This window comes from Narcine bancroftii, chromosome 1, assembly GCF_036971445.1.
Source record: "Narcine bancroftii isolate sNarBan1 chromosome 1, sNarBan1.hap1, whole genome shotgun sequence".
NCBI classification, from domain to species: Eukaryota; Metazoa; Chordata; class Chondrichthyes; order Torpediniformes; family Narcinidae; genus Narcine; species Narcine bancroftii.
In genome coordinates this window covers 198,040,043-198,058,938 of record NC_091469.1, presented here as the reverse complement: position 1 = coordinate 198,058,938, position 18,896 = coordinate 198,040,043, and the positions used below count along the sequence as shown (strand labels likewise).

Genomic DNA, 18,896 nt, shown 5'->3' with positions numbered 1-18,896 from the left:
GCATTGGGAGAATTGGAATGGCAGTGCAGGGTCACATTGGGTCTGCTGTGCTGAGTAACATTGGGTTTTCTGTGTAGGCTAATATTGCCTGCAACACTGAATGTAGACAACTGGAGATTGGGTTTAGACCACTGGTTGATATTGGTCCATATGAGATTGAATCCATGACACTGGCTTTTTGATGCTTTGTGGTACAATCTGAACCAATGAGCCTGGGGCACTAGATGCACCAGACACTGGATATGCAGCTCGAGATGAGACCAGGTGTGCAGTGATGGGTGAGATGGGATCTATGGGACTGGGGAAACCATCTACAGCATTTGATGAGTGCTGTAGCATGGACCTTCAGTATTGGCAAGACCATGGGTATATCAAGAAGAGCATTATAGTCTTTGGTGCCGCCTGGATCCCTGCTCTCTTTGGGGTATCCTGTTGCCTTTTGCTACAAGATGTGAGATGTTCTGCCTGTAATTACTACTCTAAGGCACATCCTTTCTTGCCATTGCTTTATGCTGATGTGAGGCCATATTTTCCTCCTTCCCAGATTACACTGCCAGCACCACATTTTCTCAAGAACATTTGGGGAGTGCATTATCAATGGACTAAAGCAGGGGTGATGAGGTACCCTTAAAATGTACGTTAAGTTGATTTGCCATGCCTTAATAAGTGTTGCATTGCTGTTGTAATATGTGATTCCACTGCAAATGCAAAATACACAAATGAAAGTACACAAGAACCTTTTGGTAATGTGTCGCACCTTGGGGCACTGATACATTTTTGATCAGCAAGCCCCCAATCAAAATGATTGTTGCTTCATTGCAAGTTAATTCTGTTTTGATCTTTTTGCACTGATATTATAAGCACAACATGAAACTCTGTCCTTATTGGATCTACATGACAGTTCTTAAAAATGGTGTGTCTAATACTAAAGAATACCTTACTCATGCCAAAGTAACTCTTGGAATTTCTGATAACGATGGCTTTTTAAAAATTTTGTGCATCTTTTATTGATGATGGTGCAACTGTATATATTTTGGCAATTGGAGAAAATGTTTCTCATTTAAAACAAAATTTGGATTGCTGGTTAAAATTAACAGTTAATACAAGGCAGAGATATCAAATGTACAGCCAATTATATTATTTGGAAATGGTAGTTTCGATTTTTGTTGTCTCGCTGGAGCAATACTCACTAATTTCAAAGGCAACTTTAATATTCAATGCCTTCAACACTACATATTGTGGGTGGTTTAGTGCATGTTTCCTGATTGCAATCTGTCTGCTGCAATGCCCTACTGGTGCTGAGTTATTAATGGATACTTGTGGAAATTGCTTGGCATAAGTTGCTGCAACATCCTGCATGACAGTGACAAATTTGAAAAGGTAACCAATTTGCAAAAGGAGTTTTGAATATCATGAAGACTTAAAAACTACTTTATGAATGGTTGATCTTTAGAAAGGCCAACTTTGAAGAAATGAGAAAGGATCTAGAATGCGTGGTTTGGGCTAAGTTGTTTGTGGGCATGGATGTCTGAGTTAAGTGAAATTTTGAGAGAACAGAGTTTATATGTTTCTGTCAAGATTAAAAGCAAGGTTAGCAGGCATATGGAGCCTTGGTTTTCTTGGGATATTGGGGACTTGGAAGAAGAAAGGTGTATTGCAGGTATAAGCAACATGGAGCAAATGAGATACTTGAGTATTTTTTTTGAAAAATGTCAAGAAAGAAATCAGGAAGGCGAAAAGAGGTTGCTTTAGCAGACAATGTGAAGGATAATCCTAAGGCTTTCTGCAGGTATATTAAGAGCAAAAGGATAGTATAGGACAAAATTGGTCCCCTTGAAGATCAGAGTGTCAGCTTTGAATGGAGCCAAAAACTGGGGAGATCTTAAATTTTTTTTTCCATCAGTATTCACTCAGGAAACTGCCACAGAGACATGGGAAGTAAGGAAAACAAGCAGCAAGGTCCTGGAACCTACAGATTAAAGCATATAGGGGTGGATAAATCCCCAGGGCCTGACGAGATATTCCCTTGGACCTTGAGGGAAGCGAGTGTAGAAATTGCAGGGGCTCTGGTAAAAATATCTGAAATGGCATTAGTCAGCCACTGGTGTGGCTGGAGGGTAGCTCATTTTTTTTAAAAAAAAAAACTCCAAAAGTTGCCCTAGAAATTATATGCTGGTGAGCTTGACATAAGTAGTAGGTAAATTATTGGAAAATATTCTATGAAATCAGATATACAATTATTTGGATAGCCAGGGACTGATTAGGGATAGTTAACATTGCTTTGTGCATGGTTAATCGTGTTTAACCCATTTTTATAGTTTTTTGAGGTTAGCAGGAAAGTTGATGAAAGGAAGGCTGTGGATGTTGCATCGTAGACTTTAGTAAGGCCTTTGACAAGGTCCCACATGGGACATTAGTCAGGAAAGTTCAGATGCTAGGTATTCATTGTAAAGTAGTGAACTGGATTCGACTACGGCTGGATGGGAGAAGCCAGAGATTAGTGGTAGACGATTGCTTCTCGGATTGGAGGCCTCAGAGATCGGTGCTGGATCCATTGTTGATTGTCATCTATAGCAATGATCTGGCTAATAATGTAGTAAATTGTATCAATAAGTTTGCAGATGAGACTAGATTGGAGGCAAAACACTCATGGTTGAAGTAAAAACACACAATGCTGGAGAAACTCAGCAAGTGTCCTTTATATAGCAAAGGCTCAAGCCTGAAATGTCAGTTTCGTATTTTTATCTTTGCTATATAAAGGACACAGTTTGATCTGTTGAATTTCTCAAGCATTGTGTGTTTTTACTAAGATTGGAGGAGTTGTGGACAGTGAATACATTTTTTTAAAGCTTACAGAGTGAGCCAGCTGAAAAATCTGGGCCAGCTGGAAAAATGGGCTAGAAAAATGAGATGGAATTTAATGCAGACAAGTGTGAGGAGTTGCATTTTGAAAGGACAAACCAAGAAAGGACACTGTAAATGGTAGAGCACCGAGGAATGCAGAAGAACAGTGGGATCTGGGAGTACAGATACATAATTCCCTGTAAGTGGTGTCACAGATGGATAGGGTTGTACAGAGAGCTTTTGGAAATTGGCTTTCATAATCAAAGTATTGAGTACAAGAGTTGGGATGTTATGGCAAAGTTGTATAAGGCATTGGTGAGGTTAACTTTGGAGGATTGTGTGCAGTTTTCACCTTCTAACTACAGGAAAGATGTCAATAAGATAGAAAGAATACAGAGAAAATTTACTGGGATGTTGCCTGAACTTCAGGAACTGAGTTTCAAGGAAAGGTTAATCAGGTTGGGACTTTATTCCCTGGAATGTAGAAGAATGAAGGGAGGTTTGATTGAAGTATTTAAAAATTATGAAGGGGATAGACAGAGTAAATGTAGATAGGTTTTTTCTACTGAGGGTAGATGAGATACAAACCAGAGGACATGGGTTGAGGAGAAAAGTTTAGGGGGAACTTCTTCATACAAGGTGGTGGGACTGTGGAACGAGCTGCCAGCTGAAGTGGCTCAATTTTAACATTTAAGAATTTGAATAGGTACATGGATGGGAGAGGAATGGAGGGCTATGGATTGGGTGCAGGTCAGTGGGATTAGGCAAAAAATGTTTCTGCACAGTCTACAAGGGACAAAGGGGCCTATTTCTGTGCTGTTCTATGGTTCTTTCTATGTCAGATGAATATAATGCACTTTTTTGTACAGTACTTAATGTATTTTATAAGTGCTTATTATAGTTAAGGTTTCTTAATGTGTTTCAGTTTCCATCTGGACGTCACCTCTTTTGTGACATCTATTGGCATGGAGTATCTTTTCACGATGGTGAAGTTAGCTGCTCAAGTCAAGTCAACAAATTTCCAGGTATAGCTCAATGATTATTGCTGTGGCTTAAGATGTTGTTTCTGTGACTTAATTCTGTTTCCCTGTTTTAATTTTTAGATAATATACTTTACTGGTTGAAAGACAAATAATGTTTGTACTATACAGGGTAGTTGGAGAGGAAGTAATTTTTACTCACAAACACATATCTGATAATCAGTAGAATACTGCAATACATATTTTGTGTAAATTGGCCTGGAGTAATGCCCACAAATTGTCTGAATTGTAGTTAAAATTAGATACTCAATTTCAAATAATGCTCTGGCTTCTGGAGTGTTTAGTGACTGCATTGACCACTGAAGTCTCAGTGACATCAACTATTTTCTGCCCTGTTCTCTCTTTCTCCATTATATTTTTTAGTCAATTTTATACCTTGTAGCATTGAAAGTGCATGCTGAAATGATAAAGAACATTTTTTGATAAAATGGTTGATTTTGGGTAAGAGTATTGGTATTTGTGTGAAATTGTACAAAGTGTACATTCCATCTAATCTGTTTTGCCATTTATCCTTGAAATGAGCCACTGCCATCTTTCCTTTCTAACCCTGTCCAAAATGCTCTCTTTTTTTTTCCAGTCATGCCTGTTCTAACACCTTAAATGCAAATATGCTCTTCATTTCAACCACTCTTCTGGTAGTGTTAATACTCTTGCCACCCTGGATAGATTCTTATGTTACCTTTCATGGTGACTGTTTTATATTCATGGATTTTGGTTTTTTTTTTCCTTTCAATGGAAACACTCTTGATAAAAAATACTCTATTCCAGGGCTGGCCAAACATTTTTGGTGGAGGGCCACATTCAGAAAAACATAGGAGGCAGGGGCCAAACAATATTAAGTCCAACAATTTTCAACCAGTTAAATGGCAAGAAAAATGATGGCACTGTGAGAGGACTGTTTTTAAAAGATGACACTAAAGGGAAGATTTCTTCTTCAGAAGAATCTGCAGACTTTTTTCATGGGTTTATGGGCACTATTGTCAATGTCACCATCAGAGTTGGGGGTGAGGGTATGCTTGTATGTGTCTTAAAGGGGAATTGTATGTGTGGGAAATGGCTCCTAAAAGGGAAATGTTATAACAGTATTTTTTAAATTTGAAAGATTTTATTGTTATACAATATCTGTTTGAAAATGGTATGGATAAAACACTAATGTTTATTTTAATATTAAGGGGATAAATGGACTGGTGAAAAGGAAGAGGGTCTTGGCATACTTAAAGAAATTAAAGTTGTTTATTTCCATTGTGTGATGATATTGTTTAATGGGTTTATTGTATTGTTTATGTTGAACGTTTAAGGGGTTTGGAGGGGGGTGGGAAGGAGGGATAAAGGGGAGAAAATGACACTGTATATTCAAGAGGGAAATGTTTGTATGTATTTTGGTTAATATGGTTCATAGTGTGAAAAATAAAAAATTGTGTGTGTGTATACACACACACACCATTTATTTATTTTATTATATATATATATATATTAAAAAAAAATAATATATATATATATAAAAATATTAAAAAAAATTAAAGTAGACATAATCTTTTTGCAGGAAACGCATCTTACCAAATTGGAACATGATAAATTAAAAAGAGGGTGGGTTGGAACAAATAGTAGTCTTCCTTTAGTTCAAGGGTGGCGAATCTAATTAATAAAAATGCCCTAGTGTTAATAGAAGATACTTCAATTGATCAAGCCAGAAGGTATGTAATGGTACATTGTAAAATTTATGGAGCAGCATGGACATTTATGAATTATGACGATGAATCCTTTATGAAGGATATCTTCTTAAAAACAGAGGGAAGACAAAATATATTGATAGGAGGAGATTTTAATTTTTGCTGATTTATCTGGTATTGGGTCCAAGCAAGAAAAATAGAGAGGGTGAAAGCAGCAAAAGCCACAATTTCATATACAAAAGATCTAAATCTTATCGTTGTATGGAGGCAGTTAAATCCCACAGAGAGAGACTACTATTTTTACTCAAGGGTGCACGACTCACATACAAGGATTGACTTACTTTTAATGACTGCCCAGTTTAAAAAGTAGAGTGATTAAAAACAGAATGACTAGCAAGGCTTCTATCAGACCACTCTCTATTAATATTAACTACAACAATAATGGAAAAGCATGTATACAGGTGGCGTTTTAATATTAATTGCGACTTTGCAAATTTATAAAGAGACAGATAGAAATATTTTGTCAAACAAATCTGCCATCTACTAATAATAGTTTTCTGATATGGAACTGTGATGGATTATATATATTACATTGCATATAAATATGTTTTTGGAGGAGATAGATTGAGGTTTTAATTTAGATCCTAAAAAAAACACTTCAAAACAGATCTCATTTAAAATGCAAGAGCTCTGCTCAAACCAGACACTCCAGGCCCAGGGCCTTCATAAATACAATGGAAACTGCTTTGCTGAAGGTTTTCACAAGGAGATGCAAACAGAAGAACCTGAACTCAAGAAACTTCAAAAGCAGGTGTAAATGGATTATTGTTTTGAAAGCAACAGATGAACAGGCTCAAGCTTGGGTCTGGTTCTGCAATCTGTCTGGTTGCAGCTTGCTGTTGTAAGATGGTCATGTGGTTGGGGAGGAGGGTTTTCTGCAGTCATGCCAATCTGGCACCTTCTTGAAACCCCTTGTGGTCCATACTAGAGGAAATGGCTGGCTAGAGTGTTTCACCTAAAATAAGGAAATAAAATACTGAAGTCACTGATTGGAGGGAATCAGTTTGTGTGTGTCCAATGAGCAACAAATGGCTCTCTGAAACCAACAAGAATCTTCCAGAGTGGTAACCAATTACCTTTAAGCACCAGAGCTTGGTAAAAATTCATAAATGTTAAATTCTGCGCATAGTATAAGAATTGAACTTGGAAGAGTAAGAAGTGAGACTGGACTGTGAAAGAACTTTTTTGAACTTGTACACATTAGATACATGTGAGCTCAGAATTAGAAGGGGGTTAAGTTAATAGTAATAAGTTAAAGTTTGATTTTTTTTTAATGCTTAAAGAAAATTGAAAGTAACTTGTGTTAAAATAACCATTTGTCTTGGTGAATTTCTATTGCTGCTGGGTTTTGGGACCCTCTGGGCCCTTAACAGGACATGGTCAAAGCATACTTAAGAGGACAAATTATATCCTATACAACATATGGCAGAAGTAAACTGTTTGGAGAATGATACTAAAGAATTATATTTAAAAAATCAAAACATGACTATAAGAAGAATACAGATTACTGGAGAATAAAAGCTAAGATACAATACAAACATATAGGACAGAAAAAAGCTATCTTTAAAAACTAAACAATTGTGTGAGTTAGGTGAACAGGTGCACAATGTTTTGGCTTGGCAGATTAAAACATCAAGAATGATAAATGTTATAAAAACAGACAGATACTCTAGTATTTAAGCAAAAAGAAATTAATGATATTTTTGACAATATTACACAAAATTATATAAACCAGAATCACTAGGAGATGAGAATGGAAAAACTAGAAGAGAGAGGATCAAATTAGATACTCCCTTCACAAGGGAAGAAATCGAAAAGACCCTTGGCACCTTGTAGGCTAATGTAATGGAAGATTCTAACCTATTTTTTAACCTGTTTTTTCTTAATTTCCAGCTCTTGGTTCTGCAGAGCTGAGAACCTTTTTTTAAACTTGCAGCTTTGGGTTCTGCAAGGCTGAGAACCTAATTGTTTTTAGACTCAGCAGACATGAGCTAAATTCCACCAAGGGGCCAGAGATGCTGTTATCTGACGAAAGGACATCTGTGTACCAAGAACATTTAATCTTCCTGCTTGTTTTGGTCACAGACTGTCAGAGGCCTAGCCTTGATGTAGAATAAACCATTGTATTAAAAATGATAAGCTGAAAATTATGTTATTCATTAATTAACCTAGCATGCTAGCTTGCTTGCTTATCTTTCTTGCTGTTCTGGGAATAGGTGCTTGGTTAAGCAGTTTTTGGGTAATATAAGGCATGGTCCCGCTGCTGAAGGGGGAGACTCTCTGAGAGGTGGCAACATCTCTCAGCAAGAAGAAGAACAACTTCTGGAGTCCAGCTAACGTCCCGGTCAGGGGAGGTGGAGAAGCTGCTACCAGCGCTCTGACAACCTACTACAAGTGTGCAGTCGTTGCCTTGCTTCGGAAGTTGGGACCAGTCCAAGCACTGATAAGTATAGTTGGGAAGGGCTTGCATATTGTAGTGTGAAATCAGCTTTTGAATTTGTAATAAACATTTGTATAAACTGAACTGCTCTTGATGTGTGTGTCTATTTTCTTTCGGTAGCTCAAGCACTGTGACCAATCTAAAATGAACAAAATGAGAGGTATAAGTTTACCCAAGACAGCTAATAAATCACCAGGCTTTCCACCTGAATTTTATAGTCAATTCAAAGAATTATTAATGCCCTTGTTGGTGGATGTCCTGGACCAAGCAGTGGAATCACAGACCCTCCTGGAATCTTTCTCAAGCACAATTCTTACAGTGTTACCAAAAAAGAACAGGGACCTAATAAAAACTTTGTCATACAATCCAATATCCCAGTTAAATGCTGATTATAAGATACTAGTGAAAACATTGGCTAATGGGTTTGGACAATACTTGCCAAAACTGATACATGTGGATCAAGCAGGATTTGTTAAAGGAAGGGATTCCTCAAATAGTCTAGGAAGATTATTTAATATAATACATAGCAAAATTTGAATGAAATCCAAATATTACAGTTTCCTTAGATGCAGAAAAAGCATTTGACTATTTGGAGTGGCCCTTTTTAATTGAAACACTGGAAAAAATTTTGTTTAGGCAGAATATTTATAAATTGGATAAAAACTTTGTCATAAAATACACTTTAAAATAATAACAAATAATCAGATGGTGTTCCCCTTGAGTAGAATGATTAGACAGGGATTGCCCCCTATCCCCAGCACTTTTTATTTTAGCAATTGAACCACTGGCGGAGATAAATAAGAAGGGATCCAGATATAAAGGGCTTCAAAGTCTGGCAAGAAGAATACAAAATCTGTCTATTTGCCAATTAAGTGCTATTGTACTATCAGACCTGGCTAAATGTTTGGAAAAATTACAAGGAACACTAGAAAAATATGGAAGACTATCAGGCTACAAAATGTGAGATGATGCCATTAACAAATTTTGGATATGAAAGATACCAAAAAGGAAGTAAATTTAAATGGAAGACAAATGGAGTATAATATCTTGCGATAACAACTGACAATAAATTGTGAAGTCTGTACAAACTAAATTATGTTCCTCTTCTTGGAAAAATAGAACGAGACCTACAGAAATGGAGATACTTAATGATTATTTTAGTGGGAAGGATTAACTGCATCAAAATGAAAGTGATGCCAAGACTGCAATATCTTTTTCAATCGCTGGTCAGATTGGTGTAAGGACAGCATGACGTCAATTATAAATGCAAGATACGGATTGATTCAGTAAAGTTTTTTTACACTAATTATACCCCACAAAAGTTACACAGATCAAAAGCCGAAATTTCAGAGATGTGCTTCAGATATGGATGGAGACAGGAAGTTTTCTACATGTCACATAGTCGTGCATGAAGGTGAGGCCATTCTAGCAAGAAATTGCAGAAAAAGTAACCAGGAAAACAGGAGTGGCCTTCGTGGGCGACCTGAAGCTTTATCTATTGGTAATTTTATGTAAATGAGCAACAAATTGACCAAATATCAAATCTCATGTATAAAAATAGTACTGGCAGTTGCCTGAAAGTCTGACTCCCCTCTACTTATAGCGTGATGGACAGCAGAACTGAACAGCTGTATACCCATGGGGGAGGGGTGAAAAAAATCACATATAACTTGAAGAACTATGACACTTTCGTAAAGGCCTGGTAGCTATACCTGGACCACATAGGGGCCCAGATATAGTAATAAAAATGAAAAAAAAGTTATAAAAGTTACTATTATACATACAAAAATATAGTTTCCCCAGTTGTACTCCAAATACTTAAAATATGTTTAAGCTCTGACAGTGAACAGATCTGTATGGGTGGGGGTGAGGGCGAAGGGAAGAACTGTTTTATTTTTTTGGCTGTGTTTCTAAAAAATATATATTGAAAATGTTACAATGTATATTTTTGAAAAAAAATCAAAAATATATTAAAAAAATTATCTACACTTATCTAATTTTATCCCCCAGCTATGCACGAATATGCTGGTGTGTGTGTGTAGAGTATCCCAAGACGCTACAGCTCAAAGCACAATTTTCAGAAATTTAGTGTTGACATGCAGGCTTTGGATGGATGCAACACACTGGCTTTAAATGGAACTAGCAGTTCATGAAGTGGGTGAAAGAGACTGGGTGGGGGAGGGTTGGCGGAATGTTTATAACTCATAAAACCCTTGCTGAGGTGAAATGTACTTTTTAGATAAATGCCAACCAAAACTCCCCTCTTCTTTGGCATAGGGGACACAAAACAAGTGATGCTCACAAAGCTTCCAGAACCCTTTCTGTGGGTTAGCTGAACAAAAGTGACCTTCCCTCTTTTGGTCAAAAGTGGTATTCTCATTCCTCTATCACAGACAGGAAGAAATCAGACATTGTCTATAATCAACGATGAGGTCAATCCAGCATAGTATTTCTTCTAAGAGCTGTTTGCTCCTGTGCTGTTTCCTTAAAAATGGCCCCTGAGCAGGAAAACTGTACTCAGTCTTAATCTGTTGGTCACATGGTCTCTGCACCTGGGTTTTGGGGACACTTTTTTGCTTCTCTTCAAATGTAACCAGTTTAGGAATATGCTGTCTTCAGCCTGGAGTCTTTCACAGACACATCAAAGCCTGTAGGGTTTGTTAAATCTGATCTCTTAAAGTGACAGTCCCACACAAATGAAAAGGGACTAAAAAATGGGAGCATATAATAATAGTAAGAATAATGCTAGTTAAATAAATAGTTTTATATTAACCAACAAAGTAGAGTTATTTACGACTCTTATAATCGCAGTTTATTTTCCCTTTTCAGGAATGATGGAAATGACACGGAAAGTTAATTTTAGTCGAGCAGTTCGAACCATGCAGGAATTATTTCCCGATGAATACAAGTTCTACCCTTGTTCTTGGATTTTGCCAGAAGAATACCAACATTTTGTAGATCAGGTAAAACACTTTTTTTAAAAAAAGGATCAAAATTATTTAGGTGCATCTTCTGCATTAAATTCTAAATTTTTCTTGCTTAAAGGATGTTTCAGGTGAAATCTGGAGCCCTTTTAATTGTTGACATGAAGTCGTTTTTTTTTAAAAAAAGCCTTGTTCCTAGTGTTAGAAAAGAACCACCTTCATTATTGTGACCCCCTCCCCACCCCTGAAAACATGATATAAAATACTTTGTCGTATTTTTGTTTTAAGAAGGCGTGATTAGCGCATGCTATTACAGCCCCAATAATCTTAGTTTAAACTTGCTGATGTATGTAAGGCATTTGCTCATTCTTCCTGTGATTGGGTTTCCTCTGGGTATTCTTCTTCCCACATTCCAAAGACATATGAGATTAGGAAGTTAATTGGCCACATGGGTGTATTTAGGCAGCGTGGGATCATGGGCGGGAAGGACCTGGTACCATGCTGTTTCTCCAAATTAAGAGAATTATTTTAAAAATTAAAATTTTACTTTAAAATATCCAGATTATTTGTGAGATATTATACTTGCTGCTCTTACTCTTTTTTTGAAGCCCATGTGAACATCAGTGCTAGTTGTACCATTGAAGGACAAAGGAGACCAAAATTAATGCATAAATTTTCAACTGTCAGCAGATTGATATAAACAGTAATTTTTATCTTTTAATTGGGATAGTCTTTCAATTTCATATACCTGATAGATTTCCTTTTTGTGCATAGAATTTAATTCTATTAAACAACTAAACAATTGAGACTAACCCCCAACAATCTTGTAAGGATTACTGTTCTTGCAGATACAGTAATCATGAAGCACAAATGAGGAAATGTGATGGAAGTATGATTTCTTAGTTTGGTTATTGTGTCTCCCTCTTGTGTCGTTTGAGGCTGCTTTCTTTTTGTGGATGTACTCTAAATTAAGATGACTGTCTTTCATCTTTGAGTCTATCACTAACAGTAAAACAACATTTTACATTTGTTTCTGCACATTTTTAAATGCAGTACGACTCACTAGCTTGAAGCTCTTTGCAGAGGAGTTATCAAACACCATCTTTAAATCAAGCCATGTAAAATGCTAAAAGGCTGTTGTTTCTAAGAGGAAGAAGAAATGAAGGTAATGAGGAGAGGCTGAAGAACAAAATTCAAAAATTTTGGGGTCTTGTAGGTGAATATATCAGTGAAGGTTAGGGCATGTTTTTAAAATATTTTATTTAATTTTTAAAAAAAATTTAGACCTACAATAACAGGCCATTTTGGCCCATGAGTCCATGTCACCCAATTTGCACCCAATTAACCTACACCCCTCATACGTTTTGATTAAAATTTAATGGAAGTGTATTTGTTAATGACAAAACCATCATTGAATTGTAAGGAATTGGTCATACCTGCTGAATTCATTTGAATAATAGTGGTAACTAAAGTATGTCACTGAATATCATTAGATGAACTTCTAAAGAGAATTGATAAGGACTCCATACAAGACTGGAGTTTGTGGAACTGAAAATAGATGATTCATTTACCATAGTCTTAACATTTACTAAGCAGCTAGAGACCCAGAGTGAAATTGTTTAATCGTTGAATATTAAGTCAAAACATTTCCAAATGTAAAGTTGCATAACCTTTGAATGACAGTTTAGTTTCTATTGTAGCCACGTGCTACTCAAAAGAACACACACACACACACACACACACACACACACACACACACACAGACACACACAGACACACACAGACACACACAGACACACACAGACACACACAGACACACACAGACACACACAGACACACAGACACACACAGACACACACAGACACACACAGACACACACAGACACACACAGACACACACAGACACACACAGACACACACAGACACACACAGACACACACAGACACACACAGACACACACAGACACACACAGACACACACAGACACACACAGACACACACAGACACACACAGACACACACAGACACACACAGACACACACAGACACACACAGACACACACAGACACACACAGACACACACAGACACACACAGACACACACAGACACACACAGACACACACAGACACACACACACACACACAGACACACACAGACACACACACACACACACACACTGTAGTTAGGTTAAGGTCTGAGTTTTATTGGGGCTCAGGCCCTCTTATTATACTTGCACTGTTCCCACCATGGCCCCCCCTTGGCTGACATCACAACATGCATAACAAAAGCGAGTTTCCGTGTGTAGGTACTTTCCTGCATAACAATGCCCTTCTTCCCTGCGCGCTGTCCCTGTCTGTTGGCTGCTCAGCAAGGCCAGCACCATTTTGGGGTCACTGGCCTTTAAGCTGCCCTTACTGTTCACCCACCAGTTTGCTTGTTGAGGCCAGTGCCACTGCACGGGCTGCTGGCCTTTAGTTGCGCTCGCCTCCTAGAGTGCCAGCTCAATCACTACAGCGGTGGGCTGCTATATGGACCCAACCCCCCATAATCGGCGGTATTGTCCTTGGTGCCCAGAGGCAAAGTCTCTGCAGCCTTTGGTGGTCTGCCTCATCAGCGTGGTGCTGTTGTCTTGACCAGGCGTGCTGGGTCCAGGTGTGCCAGCTTCAACCTGTCTATGGTGAAGACCTCTGTCATGCCTCCGACCTCCAGTTCAAACATGGCCCAATTGTTGCAGATGACCTGGAATGGCCTCTGAAGTGGTGGATGATGTGGACTCCAGCGAATGAAAACATACCCAAGGAACTGCGGGACTGAGAGTATGTTGGTCCTTGAGTGTCTGTGCCTGGAAGGTGGAATCAGGGCCAGATTGCCGACTCTTTTCCATTCAGCAAGCTGAATGCTGCTGAGTTGTCCTGCTGTCTGCCTGGGGAATGGTATGAATTTTCCTGAAACCACCAGTGGAGTTCCATAAACTAGTTCGGCCGAAGAGGTGTCGAGATCCTTCTTGGGCGCTGTGCCCGACAGCGCCCATGGTATCTCGTCTAACCAGTTGGGTCCTTGGAGTTTGGTCATGAGTCCGGTTTTGAGGTGCTTGTGGAAGTGCTCCACCAACCCATTGGACTGTGGGTAGTAAGCTGTTGTGTGATGCAGCTGGGCACCCCACAGGCTGGTGAGGTCGGACCACAGACTGGAGGTGAACTGGGCACCTCTGTTGGATGTGATGTGGGATGGTAATCCAAACCATGCCACCCAAAACTAGATGAGGGCCCTGGTGCACGAGGTCGTGGATGTGTCTGCCTGCAGGACTGCTTCTGGCCACCTGGTGGAGCGTTCAACCATTGTGAACAGATAGCAGAAACCCTGGGATACCGGTAAGGGTCCTACTACGTCCACGTGGATGTGGTCGAACTTTTGTTCTGGGTCTTGAACTGTTGAGGTGGGGTCTTGCAGTACCTTGGTTGTTTGGTACTGCGTGCAAGCCTTTGCCTACCCGCTGACCTGTTTTTGCAATCCATGCCACATATTTGCTGGCCACCAGCCAGACAATGGAGGGTGGTGTGGCCTGTGCTGAATGGAATGTCCTGGAGATGCAGTCCCAATATGGCAGTCCTGTATTGGGGCATCATCTCATCTTTCTGCTGCGTTTCTGCCAGTGCTACGAAGTCCACTCCCCTTGATAGTGCATGGATATTTTTCTTGGACAGTGTGTCAGCCACTATGTTGTCCTTGCTGGAGATGTGCCTTACATCTGTGGCATACTCAGATGTAAGGCAGCTATCATTGCTGGTGGGTCGACCAAGGATCCAGGATTTTAGCCAAAGTAAAAATCGGGGTCTTATCATCTGTGAAACTCGTGAAAGACCTGCCCTCTAGGAAGTATCTGAAGTGGAAGATGGCTAAGTACAGCTCCAATAGCTCTCTGTCGAAAGTGCTGTACTTTAGTTCTGGAGGCCACAGATGTTTGCTGAAGACAGCCAGCAGCTGTCAACTTCCTTCGATATACTGCTCCAGAACACTGCCGATTGCCATTCCTGAGGTATCCACCATCAGGGCCATTGTAGCGTGTGACCTGGGATGTGCCAAGGGAGCGGTACCCGCCAGGGCTTCCTTGGTCTTCACAAAGGCTTCCACTGACTCCTTATCCCAGGTGGTATCCTCCGCCTTGCCTGCCATCCGAGCGAACATGGGCCGCATGATCTGGGCAGCTGTGGTGATGAACCTGTGATTGAAATTGATCATCCCCACGACTTCTGTAGTCCCTTGATCGTGTTTGGTCTGGGGAACTTCCGGATGGCCTCCACTTTACTGGTAGCGGTGTGGCTCCTTCCCTGGTTATCATGTGGCTCAGAAAGTATATGGCCTCCAATCCGAACTGGCATTTGACTGGGTTGATCGTCAAGCTGAACTTACTCAGCCTGGTGTAGAGGTTGCGGAGGTGCGTCATATGCTCCTGTTTGTTCCTGCTTGCCACAAGGATGTTGTCCAGGTACTCAAAGGTGCTGTCCAGGTTTCGGCCCACTACGTCCATGAGTTGCTGGAAGGTTTGTGTGGCGTTCTTTAGCCCGAACGGCATACAGAGGAATTTGAAGAGGCTGAACGCGGTGGTGATGGCTGTCTTGGGGATATCATTGAGGTGTACTGGGATCTGATGATATCCCCGCACAAGGTCCACCTTGGAGAAGATCCTTGCCCTATGCAGGTTAGCCGTGAAGAACTGGATATGCGGCACGGGGTTCCGATCCAGCGTTATGGCCCCATTGAGCTGGCAGTATTCGCCACATGGTCCCTAGCCCCCAGTTATTTTGGGTATAGACCAAGGGCTGTCCAACCGCCATACGATGTCGAGCTCCTCCAGCTTTCTGAATTCCTCCTTCACTAGCTGGAGCTTCTCCAGAGGAAGGCGCCTTGCCCTTGCGTGGAGTAGCAGGCCCTGGGTCAGGATGTGGTGCTGTACTCCATGTGGTGAATTGGGGGGGATGAGCACTGCAAGGAACTTGGCCAGAGGGCGTACTTGTTATCTGATCTCTGTATGGAGTCCAGGCAGAGTGCTGGGAGCCTGGCATCTTTGAGGGGGAAGGTTTGAAAAGTCTTGGCATGGAGCAATCTCCTTCCCTTGAGGTCCACTAGCAGGCATGCAGGAAGTCTGCCCTGAGGAGTGGCTGTACCACTGTGGCTAGTGTGAACACCCACAAGAAGATGCTTCCTCCCAACTGCAGTTGGATCTTGCGAGTACCATAGGTCCAAATCGTGCTGTTTTTGGCAGCCCTCAGTGTGGGAGCCTGACTGCCTGTTCCTGGTTTCCTGTCCCGACAGGGCCAGGATGCTGACCTCTGCTCCTGTGTCCTCGAGGAAGTATCATCCGGACTGGCAGTCCCAAAAGTACATGAGGCTGTCTTGGTGGCCAGGTGTCATGGCCATTAGCGACTGTTGGCCCTGCGTTTCTCTGAAATGTTCATGGGACTCTGGCGCCCCATCTCTGGTGATAGAAACACCACTGGTCATCTGGTTCATCTCCTCTGGGGCGCTGTTGTTCTCTTGACAACTCTGCATGGGTCTGGTTGTGGGGTTTAGTGACGAGCCCCATGGACGCCGAGCATTCTCTCTTCTGTTTCCACAGAATGTCCACTCATGCTGCGACTTTCCGGGGATCGCAGAAATCCACGTCAGCCAGGAGCAGTTGGATGTCCTCGGACAATGGCTCCAGGAATGCCTGCTCAAACATTATGCAGGGCTCGTGTTTGCCCAGGAGGGCTAGCATCATGTTCATGAAGGCTGACTGAGTCCTGTCCCAAACTCGTCCAGTTGGAGCAGACGTGCCCCTCTCATGCTGTGAGAGCCCGAAGGTCTCGATCAGCAAGTCCTTGAAGGCAGTGTACACGCCTTCTGATGGGGGCTCCTGGATGAAGTTGGCCACCCAGCCTGCTGTGTCCAGGTCCAGGGCGCTCACCATGTGGTAGTATTGGGTGGATTCTGCTGGATCTGCCAGATCTGGAACTGTGCCTCAGCCTGGTCAAATCACACGTGTGGTCAATTTGTCCAGAAAGTCGGCAGCTTGAGAACTACCTCATTGACTGTAGCCTGTTTATTCATCACTGGTTTAGACAGCATCTAAACCCATCAGGGTCACCAACTGTAGCCGCGTGCTACTTGAAAGAAGACACACACACATTAGGTTAAGCTCTGAGTTTTATTAGGGCTCAGGCCCAACTTTTATATTTGTTCTGTTTCTGCCGTGGCCTCCCTTGGCTGAAATTAAGACATGCATAACAAAAGCGGGTTTCCCACGCGCAGATAACAATGCCCTTCTTCTCTGCGCGCTGTCCCGTCTGTTGGCTGCGCAGCAAGGCCAGCCCCATTTTGGGGTCGCTGGCCCTTAAGCTGCCCTTTCCTTTCACCCGCCGGTTCGCTTGTTGGGGCCAGTGCTGCAGTGTGGACTGTTGACCTTTGGTTATGCTCGCCACCCGGAGTGCAGGCTTGATTGCCGCAGCGACGGGCTGCCACACTGTAACTGTCTTTTGAAGTTGTGTAAATCTAAAGACTTCTGTAACACTATTTTGTGATATCTGTAATAACTATTTTCTGCTTGCATAACTATTACTTATTTGAGGAATTTATTAATTATTGTGACAGAGTATTTAGAGGTGGCTTGGGAGGAATTGCTAGAGCAGCTTGCATACACATATTTTAAAACACAGAATTATGGAGGACTTTTGCAGAGTGCTTTTTGTAAGAGGCAACAAAGATCAGCATACGGCTTGCCTGGGAACATTTGATCTTTGCAAGCAGGGGGAGAACAGTTTTGCTCTCAGAGAGGCAGGGTGTGAAACAAGGAGAGAGGAAACAGAAATCAGTTTCAGAAGTACAAAGCTGGCAAACTTTTGAAAGACTGTCTGGTCAAAGGAGAAGGCTGGCTATCTGAAAGGTGACCTGAAAGAAAGCGGATCATCTGGAGAACCATGAAGGGGGCAAGTTTCGTCAGCAAGGCTGATTGGAAAGGAATCAGTTGCGGATGTCCTGGAAAAGGAATCTCTCTTTGAAAACCAGCAAGAACCCTCCTGAGTGGTAACCATTTGGCTGTTAAGCACCAGACTGGTGAACTTTGTTAATGCTAACTTCTGTGCACAGTACAAGAATTGCCTGCAACCAGTGAGATTGGACTGTGATCCAAATAACTTTTCTAATTTTAAATATACATTACACACACCTGTGCTTAGTATTAGAGGGGGATTAAGTTGGTTAAGTAATAAGTTAAAGTTTAATTCTGTTTTCTTGTTCAAATATAATTAAAAACTACTTTTGTTTAAGTAACCCCGTGTTGTGGAGAATACCTAATGCTGCTGGTTTCTGGGGTCTTCTGGACTCCGTTACACTATTAACAGTGCTTTAGTTTAAATCTTGTCATGACTTTGACAGTATAAAGTGAAATACATTCATCAATTCAGTAAAACATACAATCAAATATTTTTTAGAACCCTGTCAGCATTAAAATTGAATGGAAAGTGCTTTATTTATTGAATGGCCTCAGTTTAGTTCCATGCTGTCCAAATGTAATCATCAACAGGGTCATTAGTTGAAACTATGGCCATTGGTTGTTCATAATTCATATTACTTAACCCTTTGGAATCGGTGCCTGGGTTTTCAAGGATTACCAACAAGTGCATATACTCCGCGTCCTGGTTTTTCCAGAACTCTTATTATGCCCAACTATCTCGTGTTTCGGACTGGTGTTCGTACTGAAAAGGTTTATCCATGGACCTAGCATGGTCTATATTAAGTTTAAAAATAGCACAAGTCCAAAGATTAATGTATATACACTGTAAATCTCCTTAATTTGGAAGTTAAAAAAATTATAAATTTCAAAAGAGTAATTCTGGAAAATATCAGCTAAAAGTAGATGATTAAATTTGTTCTCCAGCATTGTT

The 18,896-nt window shown here is 40.8% G+C and overlaps 1 protein-coding gene across 4 annotated transcripts in view; it reads left to right on the top strand.

Moving 5' to 3' along the window:
* ttll11 (tubulin tyrosine ligase-like family, member 11) overlaps positions 1 to 18,896 on the top strand; it is a 218,713-nt gene that overhangs the window by 1,394 nt on the left and 198,423 nt on the right. For 2 of the 4 annotated variants that reach the window (XM_069887773.1, XM_069887767.1), the window contains exons 2-3: positions 3,770 to 3,869; positions 10,884 to 11,017. In XM_069887773.1, the coding sequence (XP_069743874.1) occupies positions 3,770 to 3,869; positions 10,884 to 11,017 (234 nt within the window). Of the gene's footprint in view, positions 1 to 544; positions 635 to 3,769; positions 3,870 to 10,883; positions 11,018 to 18,896 lie in introns of all 4 variants that reach the window. The other 2 variants (XM_069887781.1, XM_069887786.1) reach the window with 2 other exon arrangements.